The sequence below is a fragment of the Neodothiora populina genome, assembly GCF_041146345.1.
Source record: "Neodothiora populina strain CPC 39397 chromosome Unknown canker_contig_5, whole genome shotgun sequence".
Lineage (NCBI taxonomy): Eukaryota > Fungi > Ascomycota > Dothideomycetes > Dothideales > Dothioraceae > Neodothiora > Neodothiora populina.
This window is the reverse complement of record NW_027191405.1, coordinates 201015-213721: the sequence shown is the minus strand read 5'-3', so window position 1 is coordinate 213721 and position 12707 is coordinate 201015. Positions and strand designations below refer to the sequence as shown.

At 52.5% G+C, this 12707-nt stretch overlaps 5 protein-coding genes across 8 annotated transcripts; 4 read left to right on the top strand and 1 right to left on the bottom strand.

Annotated features, from left to right (window-relative positions):
- Positions 1–24: 24 nt before the first annotated feature.
- AAFC00_005085 (uncharacterized protein) lies at positions 25–1017 on the top strand (the record flags this gene model as incomplete). 2 transcript variants are annotated; one of them, XM_069347789.1, is made up of 1 exon in its annotated part: positions 25–1017. In XM_069347789.1, one exon carries the CDS (start codon positions 25–27, stop codon positions 1015–1017), a length of 993 nt encoding a protein of 330 aa, XP_069202649.1. The 2 variants fall into 2 exon arrangements, with proteins under 2 accessions (XP_069202649.1, XP_069202648.1); XM_069344825.1 differs by having other exon boundaries at positions 340–1017.
- A 575-nt stretch (positions 1018–1592) lies between these two features.
- On the bottom strand, positions 1593–2287 carry AAFC00_005084 (uncharacterized protein; the record flags this gene model as incomplete). The annotated part of the gene is made up of 2 exons (XM_069344823.1): positions 1593–2022; positions 2118–2287. 2 exons carry the CDS (start codon positions 2285–2287, stop codon positions 1593–1595), a joined length of 600 nt encoding a protein of 199 aa, XP_069202647.1.
- An 875-nt stretch (positions 2288–3162) lies between these two features.
- On the top strand, positions 3163–3706 carry AAFC00_005083 (uncharacterized protein; the record flags this gene model as incomplete). 2 transcript variants are annotated; one of them, XM_069347788.1, is made up of 2 exons in its annotated part: positions 3163–3243; positions 3305–3706. In XM_069347788.1, the coding sequence occupies 2 exons, from the start codon at positions 3163–3165 to the stop codon at positions 3704–3706; spliced, it is 483 nt and encodes a 160-aa protein (XP_069202646.1). The 2 variants fall into 2 exon arrangements, with proteins under 2 accessions (XP_069202646.1, XP_069202645.1); XM_069344822.1 differs by having other exon boundaries at positions 3235–3243.
- Positions 3707–5693: 1987 nt separating this feature from the next.
- On the top strand, positions 5694–8009 carry AAFC00_005082 (uncharacterized protein; the record flags this gene model as incomplete). 2 transcript variants are annotated; one of them, XM_069344821.1, is made up of 1 exon in its annotated part: positions 5694–8009. In XM_069344821.1, one exon carries the CDS (start codon positions 5694–5696, stop codon positions 8007–8009), a length of 2316 nt encoding a protein of 771 aa, XP_069202644.1. The 2 variants fall into 2 exon arrangements, with proteins under 2 accessions (XP_069202644.1, XP_069202643.1); XM_069344820.1 differs by having other exon boundaries at positions 6297–8009.
- A 1869-nt stretch (positions 8010–9878) lies between these two features.
- On the top strand, positions 9879–12347 carry AAFC00_005081 (uncharacterized protein; the record flags this gene model as incomplete). The annotated part of the gene is made up of 4 exons (XM_069344819.1): positions 9879–10002; positions 10061–10084; positions 10155–10537; positions 10626–12347. The coding sequence occupies 4 exons, from the start codon at positions 9879–9881 to the stop codon at positions 12345–12347; spliced, it is 2253 nt and encodes a 750-aa protein (XP_069202642.1).
- Between the last annotated feature and the right edge of the window lie 360 nt (positions 12348–12707).

Here is a 12707-nt window from a genome sequence, read left to right as displayed (position 1 = left end):
TACGATGATGATATGAACAAACCCATGAACGTGAATAGGGGTCTATCCAGTCGATTTCCAGCCGAGGTGGTCTTCAACAACCTTACGACGGAGCAATGTATCAACTTACTCAGACATGGAGTGTCAAAGTCAAACATCACAATCGATGGAAGCGACCTTCGTGCTACTCCAAATGTCCACTCTTTGTTTGGTCAATTGTCGGAATTGCACTCGTGGGCCAACGGCAGAGACGTGAATGACCTTGTCAAGACACTTACCCGAAGTGCATTACTGTCAGCAAGCGAGACTACTGATGCACTTACCATCTCTGTGGGAGATATCGAGAGTGCTCTGAAGCAGATGCTCTTCGAGCGCCGCGGAAGGGAAAACGCAGGTCGTAGTGCCTTGCCTTCTTTCGATCTACCGATACAAAATCGAGGACCCAAACACCCCGATCCACCTGCCCATCAATCATCATCCGCGACTCCGGACATTTCCTCGGTGAAGCCTGATTCGCCCAGTTCTCCTGAGTTAGTACAGGAATTGGATATCATATCAGAAAGTGTCTTCTATACTCCAAGAGACGCAGTCGTCTCAAACGAGACCTGGGCTCAACTCGAAGCCGACAGAGCCAGCCAGGCATATCAAGAGGCGCAAAGAGCGAGACACATCGAGACACACGAATTCGTAGCCGAACGAGTAGCATTCCATGAGCTCGCTCAAGAAGCGCATCTCAATACCTTGGAACAACAATCCCAACTTTCCCACTCCGAAGACCAAGCGAACGAGATAAAACGCCTACTCGAGGCCGCTCGCCTGGCGAAAGCGCAAGCCAATCGAGACCGACAGCTGGCGGAAGCGCAAATAGAGCAGGCTATGAAAGCCGCCGAGGAACAGCGCAGGAAAGAAGCTGTCGCACAGAAGAAATTGAGGGAGATGGGGGTTTGTTGTGCTGGGTTTCGCAGGATCAAACAGAGTGGTGGGTATAGATGTGCTGGGGGATCTCATTGGGTTTCAGACCTCCAATTGGACGTGTAAGTGCTTAAAGCACTTATAGGGGGAAGTAGGGGACGGTAGACCATTTCGTTTGGGTCTGGCAAAGGAATCGTTGATTTCACATGTATGAGATACGAATCATGATTGAAACGGACATACTTTGGTGGCGATTGTCATTAGTGGATCGTTATTGCTGAATGTGATTTCGAGCGAGGACTACTTTCTGAGTTAAATATATTCGGTCAACAGCACCCTATTTGAATATGAAAGACGCATATGTTTCACTCATATCATCCTTGATTCAACTTCGCCACAGTCTGAACGTTGAGAGGTGGCATTGGCGAGGCTCGTAGCTGATCAGCACCCTATGCCGACGCTTCATCAATTCTGCAAGCTGTCGACAAACCAATTATTGTCTGTAAAGTCACTAGTTCAGAGTCCTTTTCTCGCCATCTACTATATACGATACAGCATCAGATGCCCGACAAAACCCTGAGAGGCCATCATAATCTTACAGCTTCTTCTTCCGACGTAATCTTCATTCAAATGCTAGTAAAGTCTTTCATTGACAATCGTCTCGCCATCATAATCATAACAAGCACATCCCCATCATCAGATCACATGAGCCCCAACAAAAAAAATAACCCCCCAACCGCATTCAGCGCAGCCAACGTCCCGGAAAGCGCCCAGTCCTCAATCCCTCTGCCCGCGCCATTAACAATAAGAATAACCCCACAAGCCCCGGCGGCAGTAGTAGGCAGATGCTCAACGTTATGCTCCGTCATCGTCGAGCAAATGGTCGTCGGGCCGGTGCCGTAAATATACTCTGTCGTCGTGGCGCCAACGTACTCTGTCGTTCCGCCCGCTACGTAGATGGTCGTGTCGCCTTGGACTTCGGTGTATGTCGTTGCGGCCACGGTTTGCGTCGTCGTGTAGACTGTGGTTGATACCGAGGGCGGTGAGCCGTCGCAGACTTCGTTGTTCGGACAGCAGCCTATGTGGTTCTCCGGCCCGCCATAGGCGCAGTAGTAGCCTTCTGTGCAACAGCTGGGGGAATCGTTGTCAGTGATTGGGGTCATGTAACGGATTCGTACGAGACCCTGGTCGAATGTGCGGAAGGTTTTCGACGGGGCGAGACGTACTAGTCTGGCTGTGATATTGACTGGCAGTTTATGGACGCCCAGTTCGGGCATACTCCATTGAGCTGCTGTGATAGTGCTGCGGGAGCTGCTCCCCATGACCCTGCTCTGGCATAGGGTATTGTGTTGAGCAGTGATAGTAGCAGTGATGATCTGGTTAATGATATGAACATCGTGAGGTTGAAATTTGTCCCAAGGTCACGATTGGTTATTGGATATCCAATGCAAGTATATCTCAAGTTCTCCAAGATTACTCGAGTAAAAAAGCCACTTGCAGAGCGAGATTATGGTATGCGATCAAACGATAGGACAGAGATGGTTAGACAAACACAAACACAACAGCAAATGGTCAGGATAGCCGTTAGCAAGAGAGCCTTTTAGTTCTAAGAGGTTGGTAAACCCCATGGTCACTGCGTCTCGCGTATGGTAGAGGTAAATAAATGAGTGGTTGGTATGGACGACGCCCGAGGGCGGTCTGCGCAGAAGCGAGAGCACTTGTTGGCAAAGAAGTGTAGGGCAGGAATAATTTAGTGGTCCTATTACTAGACTTACTCGTGTATGTGGCAGTGTTATGACAACAGTTGCAGAATGAGAAAAAACTGCTTTTACAGACCCGGTCTTGGGCTTTTGTTCTTGGGTGCCAGCGCTTTTGTGTCAGTATGCTTCGGTGCAGCACTTCAGATACGTGTCAAGCGTCCAGGTAATTATGTTCTTCAACATGTTGCGGCGCTGTTGCAAGGCAGGGTGAGCCTCGAGGTCGCTAGCAGCTCCACTGGAGTCATATGTGCTGGGACAATGACGTTGAGGTGCCTCGGGCTTACGAGGGTCTGGTATGGCTTGGCGGGTGTGGATCTCAGAGACAAAGTGGATGCAGCAAAGTAACAACAGTGAGGAAAGAACAGTGATTATTGGCATTACTTTCGTGTTTTCTGTCGAATCATCATAGAGACATCTCTCTCAGCTGCGATTTTGACTTACGGAACTTCCAGAAGCGGCCCAGTTTGCGCACTATCGCGCACTCGGTTTGACCGGTGCAATCCTCCCACGAATGGGTTGTGGGACCATTCACGAGCTAAGCGTGTCGGACTTCTCTACTTTACTGACCGCAACCTCCGTGACAATGTTCCAGGTATGACGGACCAATACGGGTCACCATGTACAACCACTAAGCCTCTTACTGTGCAATACAGACTCGTCATGCTGCCGACCGCTTCCATTTGCGTCTTCACCGAGCGCGGAGTGTCATCTTGAGCCCACAAGAGCTCGTTGAGATCCGCGCTGCACAACGCACCTTCGAAGGGGCTTACATCCGGACGTCGCTGGGTCAATTTAGTTTCGCACTGGTCGTCCTCAAGATTTTCACGAGCGAGTTCTACAGTATCGGAGCCCTCTTTGCAGTGTATGGCGCTGGCGTACTAGCCGTAAGTGCATTCAGGAGAGCTCAGGGCAACCGACAGTTCTTCAGTGAAGTTGGCGAGGATGGACTGCACAGGAAGCGATTTAGAACGTCGGGGAATGTGGTGGTCGTCTTGACTGCCATCAGCATGGCGGCTTACATCTCGCTGCTTGTTCTAACTCTCAAGCTTGGATGAAGACTTGCACGGCGGTCTTGCCTTGAGATGGCGCTGCTTTCACACAAATCCACGGAGATTGTACGGTATTGAGCACATATCCATATCAACGAAAAGTATTGCATGGAGTCCAATTGGGAGGCTACCTAAGGTAGCTTTGGCCTGATCGTGACTACATGCTGCCGTCATACTGAATCAGAGAGGAACCGAGCAGTATGAGTAAATCCGGCGTACTGCACCACAGCTGGGCTGACCGAAAGCTATATTTGAGGTGTAAGGATCGATGGACATCCTTGCAACATGAAGGCGATTGAGGGCAGCACATTCATGTCATGAAGTCAATACGATGCATTATTACTTTGTACAGTGCGGAGGCAGATCTTCGTCAGGAGGGGCATAAACCTTGTTTGGGACCATTTCAGGAGCTGGAACACGCCAGATCCTGCGCACAAATTCGCCCATTCACTCCGGACTTGCATAGAGCCTCGCGGTGTACAGTGCTCCATCCATCCTTGCCAGTACAGTAAAGGACATCAGCGGCTTCGCAGAAGTTCCGGACTTGTTGTAGGATCAGGCTTGGCCTATCTTTGGGGGGGTTCGTGTAGGGCAGATGGGCGGAGAGCCGCCTGCGCAGATTCAACGCCTGATTAGGCAATCACGAGCGCGAAGACCTAGATATGTTGCTCACAAATTCAGGAGACTTGACAATGAGGTACGGCAACTACACTGCATAGAAAGAACAGTAGATCCAGACAGAAACATAACAACGACGAGAGATAAGGATCGTTATTCAACGCCTTGGTACAATGTTGAGAGATACAGGAGCGGAGTGATAGGTATTTTACAGCCAATCGATCTACCACGACTGGGGAAAGCTGGGTGTGCTTGGAGTGTCGAGTCACAGCGTAATCAGGCGTCGGAGAAAATAATGCCATCGGATTTACGGTGCCCCTCGTACAGCTAGGCACGACACGAAAGCGTGGGGGCCCTCCGATTCGCCGTGGCCGCGTTCTCCGTTGATCTTAGGCAGTGCAGGAAGGCTATGTGCTATCAGCGTGAAACGGGGCAGGAGTTGGCATTGGGTAAGTATAACATGATGATGATGATGATGATGATGATAAAGCCGGTCGGGCCTACATTTTGTTTGTGACGAGCCAACGAGCCATACTGCCACAGCCCTGGTGACCCATCCCCCTTTCGAGGTACCCATCAACCAGAGTGTTGCCTCACATCACGGCCAAAATCTCCAGCTATCAGCAGCTAGCAATCTAACCAATACGTCACAACGCCCTTGCGTGCACTGCTGTCGAACCACTTAGCACGCGCGCGTCAGATCAGCAGGCACGGATACGCTACGAGTTACAACGATTACTTTTACCCAGCTTCGGCTGCCGCAACCTTGGGTTAGCAGGTGGCTCAGCAGCACAGTAAGGTAGTGCAAGCCGTGCCGTACAGTACAGTACAAGTACAAAGAAATTTTATTTTATTCTGGCTTTTGAGAGAAAGCACTTTGAAGAGTGAAAGCGCGTTGCAAGCTCAAACGAAGAAAAAGCATCGTGAGTCATCCGCCGGTCATCCAAAGTAATTATTGCACAATTGACTCTCCTTCCCAGAACCACGCCTGCAGTATTTGCTACAGTACAGCCGCATGTTCACTCGATACAGTGTTATTTGCATCACGGCGTCTTCAATCATCGACAACACTGAGGACATCTCAACAAGATCGAGCACCGAAGTATCTCCCCGCCCAGCCCACTTGTCAACGATTTGCAAGTCCAGCGCTGGCGAGACTGGACCCTGTTCTCGCACTTGTTTCTAGTGCAAAAGGTTGAGCTTCGGCAAAGGGCTTTTTTCCCAAGGGTTCAGGTTTTCTAGTCGTAGTCTGCAGTCTGGTGCCTGCAGGTGATTCCAGCTCTCATCTGGGATACGAGCGGAGTTAAGGATTCCGTCATCGGGAGATTCCATCTGTGCATTTTACTGCACTGGCCGGCCGGGAACCTGACTTGATATGCCTCTGATATGCGATCCCGCCTTTCTGCCACGCTCAAGCTCTCAATCCCCGCCGTCCAAAGCCACTGCTCGTCGTCAAAGCCAGCAGTCTGATATCGCCAAATTTGTTATGATGAGCAACGCGAGCCACAACAACGACCAGCCAACACACGCCGCCACCGATGAGAGAGGTGACCTCAAAGCCCTCCGGGACGTGAAGGATCTGAAGGACAGTTTGGGCAAGTCCCTCATGCACTCCTCAGGTCGGACTGACGACAAGGAGCTGCCTCCACCGACACATCCTCACCACCTTACTTCTTCTTATTCTTCTCCCTCCTCTTCAGTACCAACAGTAGGGACCGCACCGCCGCCTCGCCCCATGTACGCACACATGCCGTCGAGTTATGGATTCGGGGCCGCCTCGAGTACGCAGGCTATGAATGACACACCTGCTGTCACTGCACCCAACAGTCCTAAACTGCTCCCCGTACGACAAAATTCCGGATCGAGTACGCCGCGCATCCGACCGACCACTTTGGATATCCCCGGCTTGACCAAATCAAAAGTTTCTCCTGATGGCCGCATAGCAAAGCGTGATGTCGGCGCCAAGCTCGTCATTGTCATGGTCGGTCTGCCGGCAAGAGGCAAGAGTTACATCACCAAGAAACTCGCCAGATACCTGAACTGGCTGCAACACGACACCAAGATCTTCAACGTTGGCGAACGGAGACGTGTTGCTGCCGGAGGTCCGAATACACTCGAAAAGACGAGGAGCAATTCCGACAAGAGACAGTCCATGTCTGATCATCGCCCAAGCATTGTCGGTCGTACTGGCTTGCTTGACCAAAGGGATCACATTCGACCTTCTGGTCTGGCACAAATAATGCTCAACGATTCTGCAATCGAGGCACCAGGCACGCCGGAAGGTCAAGAACGCAGAGGCTCCATTGTTCCCGATGCTTCAGGCGGTAATGCAATCGAGGGACACCCGGACGGCCAAGATGGTCCCGATGGTGACATGCCTGATCTCACAAAAGTCTCAACACCAGATCCCGATTCGATGGATCAATCAGCAAACTTTTTCGATCCGTCAAACAAGAGAGCTGCCCTTATACGAGAGCAGTGTGCGATGGACACTCTGGACGAGCTATTGGACTTCATCTTAGAAGGTGATGGTTCTGTTGGTATCCTTGACGCCACAAACAGCACTCTTGAGCGCAGGAAGGTCATCATGAAGAGGATCAGAGAAAAGGCGGGTACTGAGTTGAATGTTCTCTTTCTCGAGAGTCGCTGCGTTGACGAAAACCTCCTCGAATCGAATATGCGTCTCAAGCTCTCCGGTCCGGACTACAAAGACAAAGACCCCGTCAAGTCACTGGAAGACTTCAAGCAACGTGTTGCCATTTACGAAAAGAACTATGTCCCTCTCGGCGATTACGAGGAGAAGGAGAACATGCCCTACATCCAGATGATCGACGTCGGTCGCAAGATCATCAGTCATCAAATCCGAGGCTTCCTTTCCGCTCAAGCCAATTATTACCTCCTTAACTTCAACCTCGCCCCTCGACAGATCTGGATAACACGCCACGGTCTTTCCAAGGACAATGTTTCGGGCAAGATCGGCGGTGACAGTTCTCTGAGCCCGGAGGGAATACAATACGCCAAATCCTTAACCAAGTTCATCAGCCACGCCAGAAACGTGTGGGATCAGAAGCAGCTGCACAAGGTCCAGAACTCACATTTCCCTCCTCAGCCTGGTGACACTACTCCACCAAACCCCCACTATCAGCCCAACGACAACAACGAACTCGTGCAAAAGTCTTTCTGTGTGTGGACATCAATGCTCAAGCGATCTATCGACACGGCGCAGTTCTTCGACGAGGAAGAGTTTGACATCAAACAGATGCGTATGTTGGACGAGCTGAATGCCGGCGTTATGGAGGGCTTGACGTACGCGAGCATCGCCCAGGCGTACCCGGCAGAATACTCTCTGCGCAAGAAGGACAAGCTCCACTACCGCTACCCTGGTCCGGGAGGTGAGGGCTACCTTGATATAATCAACCGTCTACGTCCTGTTATTGTCGAGCTAGAGCGCATGACGGACCATGTGCTGCTCGTCGGTCATCGCAGTGTGGCCCGCGTCCTCCTCGCATACTTCCGCGGCTTGGAGCGAGAAGAGGTTGCAGACTTGGATGTGCCCATTGGCATGCTGTACTGCCTCGAGCCCAAGCCATATGGTGTCGACTTCAAGGCGTACAAGTGGGACAAAGAAACGGAATGGTTTTATGAGCAGAAGGGATTCGAACTCAAGCCTGCCGAGGACGATATGCAGTAGGAAAGCATATCTCGATCGCCGTCTTGGACGAGTCTCACTCTAGGCCCGTCCGCTCAAGACTTTCACGACGCTCTTGCTACCAGAAGTGCTCAGAAAGGGATGGACTGAGCCAGCAAGTGCGTTGACGGAGTTCTTCCTCTTTGGGCACGATTGTTGTTTTTCCTTTTTTTTCCTTTTTTAAACGATGTGGTACGACCAGATGACGGATGATGGCTACGAGGGTTGCTCTTATGTCCTCCCCTCATTGTAGGAATGGAAGCACTAAACACACGAGGGGTTCCGATCGCTCCCTTGTCTTTGTTTTATCTACTTCTCGTCAACAGCCAGTGCTGTCCTTTCTTCTGGTTCTTGTTTTCGATGGGTAAGTGAGAGCGGTAGCGAGAAGCGGGAGCAAGTTGATCTAGCATGGCGCCTGGTAGTCTTTATTCTTACCTTTTACTGTTTACTATGCCTGCATGCATACTTTAACACGGCGAACGGTGGCATGGCACAGGGTACCGGTCTAGGGTTACGGTGGACGGCGGTGTTTCTGGGGAGTTTTATTATAGGGCTTCCTTCTATTTGTAGATCGCAGCGCCCTTGTATCCCTTGACATGAACTACGGGTTTCTCGATTGTGTTTTTTGCATGTGAGATGATATCGGTGATGCGCAGGACGTTGGACGATACGAGGTGTTCCATGAACACTTTGTGTCAAGTCCATCAGTTCACCATGGTGACCCTGTGTCCATATCCACGAGCTTAAGAGTACGCGGGTGGTGGGCGTGGGTTTATTGCTACGTAACACTGCACATTTTAAGATGGGCATTTGAAAGCCATCGAACAGTTCGTGCAATGGAAAACACATAGACCATCAATCACATTTCACAATTTACAGCAGACCAAAAGGAAAAGCCAAGTACGAAAAAAAAAAAAAGGAAAAAAAAACATCAAGAAATGTCGCGACCGTCGGTAAGGACAGTACATCATCCGACTCCCCTGACGAGGAATCATCCGGTAATCCAGCTACGGCGCGTTCCCACGAAAGAAGCCGTCCGTAGACGACCTCTTTCCCTTTCTTCGCTCTATGGTGATGCTTGCAGGAGATGCGTGTGTAGAAAAAATTCCACATGCTTCTCACAATAAAAGCCCCAAGAAATGAGTTGAAAGAAGAAAGGGAGAGGAGGGACAGAAGGGCTTTGGGGGGAGGGGCAATATATATTGGATTTTTTGCGCAGTGCGGTTTGGCGTTTGCTTTTCTGTGGAGAGCGGGTGGGACTGGGTGGTCAGGCTGCTTGGCCTCGTTTGAGACTCGTTGGCGCCCGGGTGACTGCTGTGGACTTGGTGAGGGGGAATGGGATGGAGGAGAGGAAGTGGTCATATTTCTCGGGGCTTGGGCCAATGGTCATGCTTGAGCGTTGTGATTGGTTGGATTCTTCTCTGTGTTGAGGTGGGCAGTCGCATATTCCATCACTTTCCCTTGAATAAGTGCAGAAATATCAGATGTATTGATGAGTACTCGACATGTGGGAGTATAGAAGTGATCAGATACATTTGATCCATATATGGCCGGTCGGTCTGTATAGTGTTGTCAAAATTACTGCAGTACAGCACAAGCAAAGGCAGAAGATGCAAAGCTTTCTGTCCACACCGGCGCTGACCAACATGGGAACCAATCAGATAAGGCGAAATACTAAGAGCACAGACCGTCTGCCTGTTTCGCAGCGCTCTTGCCTCACTCCCGGAGCTCTTGCCAGACATTGAGAGAGTGATAGGCTCTGTCACTACCTTGGTATATACCACCACCAGCTCTTCTCGTCTTTTCTTTGCATCGAATCATCCTTTTGTCTTCTTTTCAGCGTCGCCTGGGTCGCATTCAAATCAAGACAAAATGATGCGGCAACAGCTCGTCAAGGGCCTCAGACGGTCCCAGAAGGCTTCTGCATCTGGACTCAATGCCGCGCGCTCCTTCTCAACCTCACAATACCGCTCGGCCGAGGTCGAGCTGACGATTGGTGTGTGACTGCAACAGACGCGGGCGATGTGCATTGGCTGACTCTTGTTTCCGGACAGATGGTGAAAAGGTGTCAATAGAGGGTAGGTCTCCGTTCCTGATTCACTTGAAGCAACAGCAGGAGACAAGGCACAAGACACTGACAGACGACAGCCGGCAGCGCCCTCATTCAAGCATGTGAAAAGGCGGGAAAGACGATTCCTCGCTACTGCTACCACGAAAAGCTCATGATCGCGGGTAACTGCCGCATGTGTCTGGTGGAGGTCGAGAGAGCACCCAAGCCCGTGGCGTCCTGCGCCTGGCCGGTGCAGCCCGGAATGGTTGTCAAGACCGACTCGCCTCTTGTTCACAAGGCGCGAGAGGGCGTCATGGAGTTTCTGCTCGCCAACCACCCCCTCGACTGCCCCATCTGCGACCAGGGTGGCGAGTGCGACCTGCAGGACCAGAGCATGAGATACGGTGGAGACAGAGGCCGCTTCCACGAGCTGGGCGGAAAGCGTGCCGTCGAGGACAAGAACATTGGTCCTCTCGTCAAGGTATGCCGTCCTTTTCCGTCTCGGCTACTCTGACTGTTGCATACTGGATGGGCGAGAGAAGAGACACACAAGAGACTGACTCAGACAGACCTCGATGAACAGATGTATCCACTGCACCAGATGCGTCCGCTTCGCCAACGACATCGCCGGCGCCCCCGAACTCGGCAGCACAGGCCGCGGCAACGACCTTCAGATCGGTACATACCTTGAGACCGCCCTCGACACGGAAATGTCAGGCAACGTCATCGACCTCTGCCCCGTCGGAGCCCTCACATCCAAGCCGTATGCTTTCCGCGCAAGACCGTGGGAGCTCTACCACACCGAGACTGTCGATGTTCTCAACGCACTCGGCTCCAACATCAGAGTCGACGCCAGGGGTCTCCAGGTCATGCGTATCGTTCCCCGATTGAACGACGACGTCAACGAGGAGTGGATTGACGACAAGTCCCGTTTCGCCTGCGACGGTCTCAGCACCCAGCGCCTCACCAACCCTCTTATCCGTCGCGACAACGAGTTCCACCCGGCCACCTGGGAGCAGGTCCTCGTCGAGATCAGCGACAAGTTCCAGCAGAGGCAGCCCAAGGGCGACGAGATCAAGTTCGTCGCCGGCCACCTCGTCGACACCGAGTCTCTTGTCGCCGCCAAGGACCTCGCCAACAGACTCGGCTCCGAGAACTTGGCTCTCGACCAGCCCCAGGGCAGTGCTCCCGTCGCCCACGGTGTTGACATCCGCTCCAACTACTCGTTCAACAGCAAGATCGTCGGTGTCGAAGAGGCCGACTGCATTCTCCTGATCGGCACCAATCCCCGCCACGAAGCCGCCGTCCTGAACGCCCGTATCCGCAAGCAGTGGCTCCGCAGTGACCTCGAGATCGGTCTTGTCGGTGAAGACTTCGAGTCTACTTTCGAGTACGAGAACCTCGGAAAGGACTCGTCCGCCCTCAAGGCTGCCCTCGCCGGCGAGTTTGGCCAGAAGCTAGCTCAGGCTGAGCGGCCCATGATCATCCTCGGTTCTTCCGCCGTCGAGCACGCTGACGCCAAGGCCATCTACGAGACCGTCGGTTCCTTCTTGGAGAAGAACAAGCAAAACTTCCTGACTCCCGAGTGGAATGGATACAACGTCCTCCAGCGCGCCGCTTCTCGCGCCGCCGCCTACGAGGTCGGCTTCACTGTCTCAAACCCCGCCACCGCCAGCACCACCCCCAAGTTCTTGTGGCTGCTCGGAGCCGATGAGGTCTCCGCCGAGGACATTCCCAAGGATGCTTTCGTCGTCTACCAGGGCCACCACGGTGACAAGGGCGCTCAGCTCGCCGATGTCATCCTTCCCGGTGCTACCTACACCGAGAAGTCGGCCACTTGGGTCAACACCGAGGGTCGTGTGCAGATGGGCCGTGCTGCCACCTCGGTCTACGGTGCCGCCCGCGAGGACTGGAAGATTCTTCGCGCCGTCTCGGAAGCCCTCAACGCACCTCTACCGTACGACGACATTGAGATGCTCCGCGACCGCATGGAGGACATCTCCCCGACTCTCCGCCGCTACGACATTGTCGAGCCCACATCCAAGGAGATGCGATCTCTCAGCAAGATCCAGCTCGTCGAGAGCAACAAGGGTGCCAAGACGACCGGCGGTGCTCTCAAGACCCCCATCGAGAACTTCTTCTTCACCGACGCCATCTCGAGATCTTCGCCTACGATGGCTCGCTGCTCGGCAGCCAAGGCCCAGAAGAACCCCAAGACGAACTTTATGGCTCCCGGATACCCTGATGCACAGGTGAACTACGGACCCGGCCCCCAGGCTCACAGCGTGTAATCTTTGAAGAAAGAGATCCTCGTAGATGTGTATCTGCCTCGGCACCAATTGGAAACCCGATTTTGGTGTCTTGGGAGGGAAAGGTACAAGCAGGAAAGGAATCGCGGATGCAAAGAAACAAAAGCCTTGACTAACGATTATGGGGCTTTGTCTCTTTTTTTCTCTATTGCATCCGGGGGCATGAAGTGGTCTTGCTGGACGCACAAGAAGCCGTCGAGCCAACGATGAGGCAAGAGCGGAGCTTGAAGCGAGACGGATAGCAAAGAGCAGCGAAATTCATCTGATGGCGTAGTCTGGCGTTTTCTCATTTTTCTTATCGTTTATTGTCCCTTGTTCTTTCCGATCTGGGCTTTCATTCCA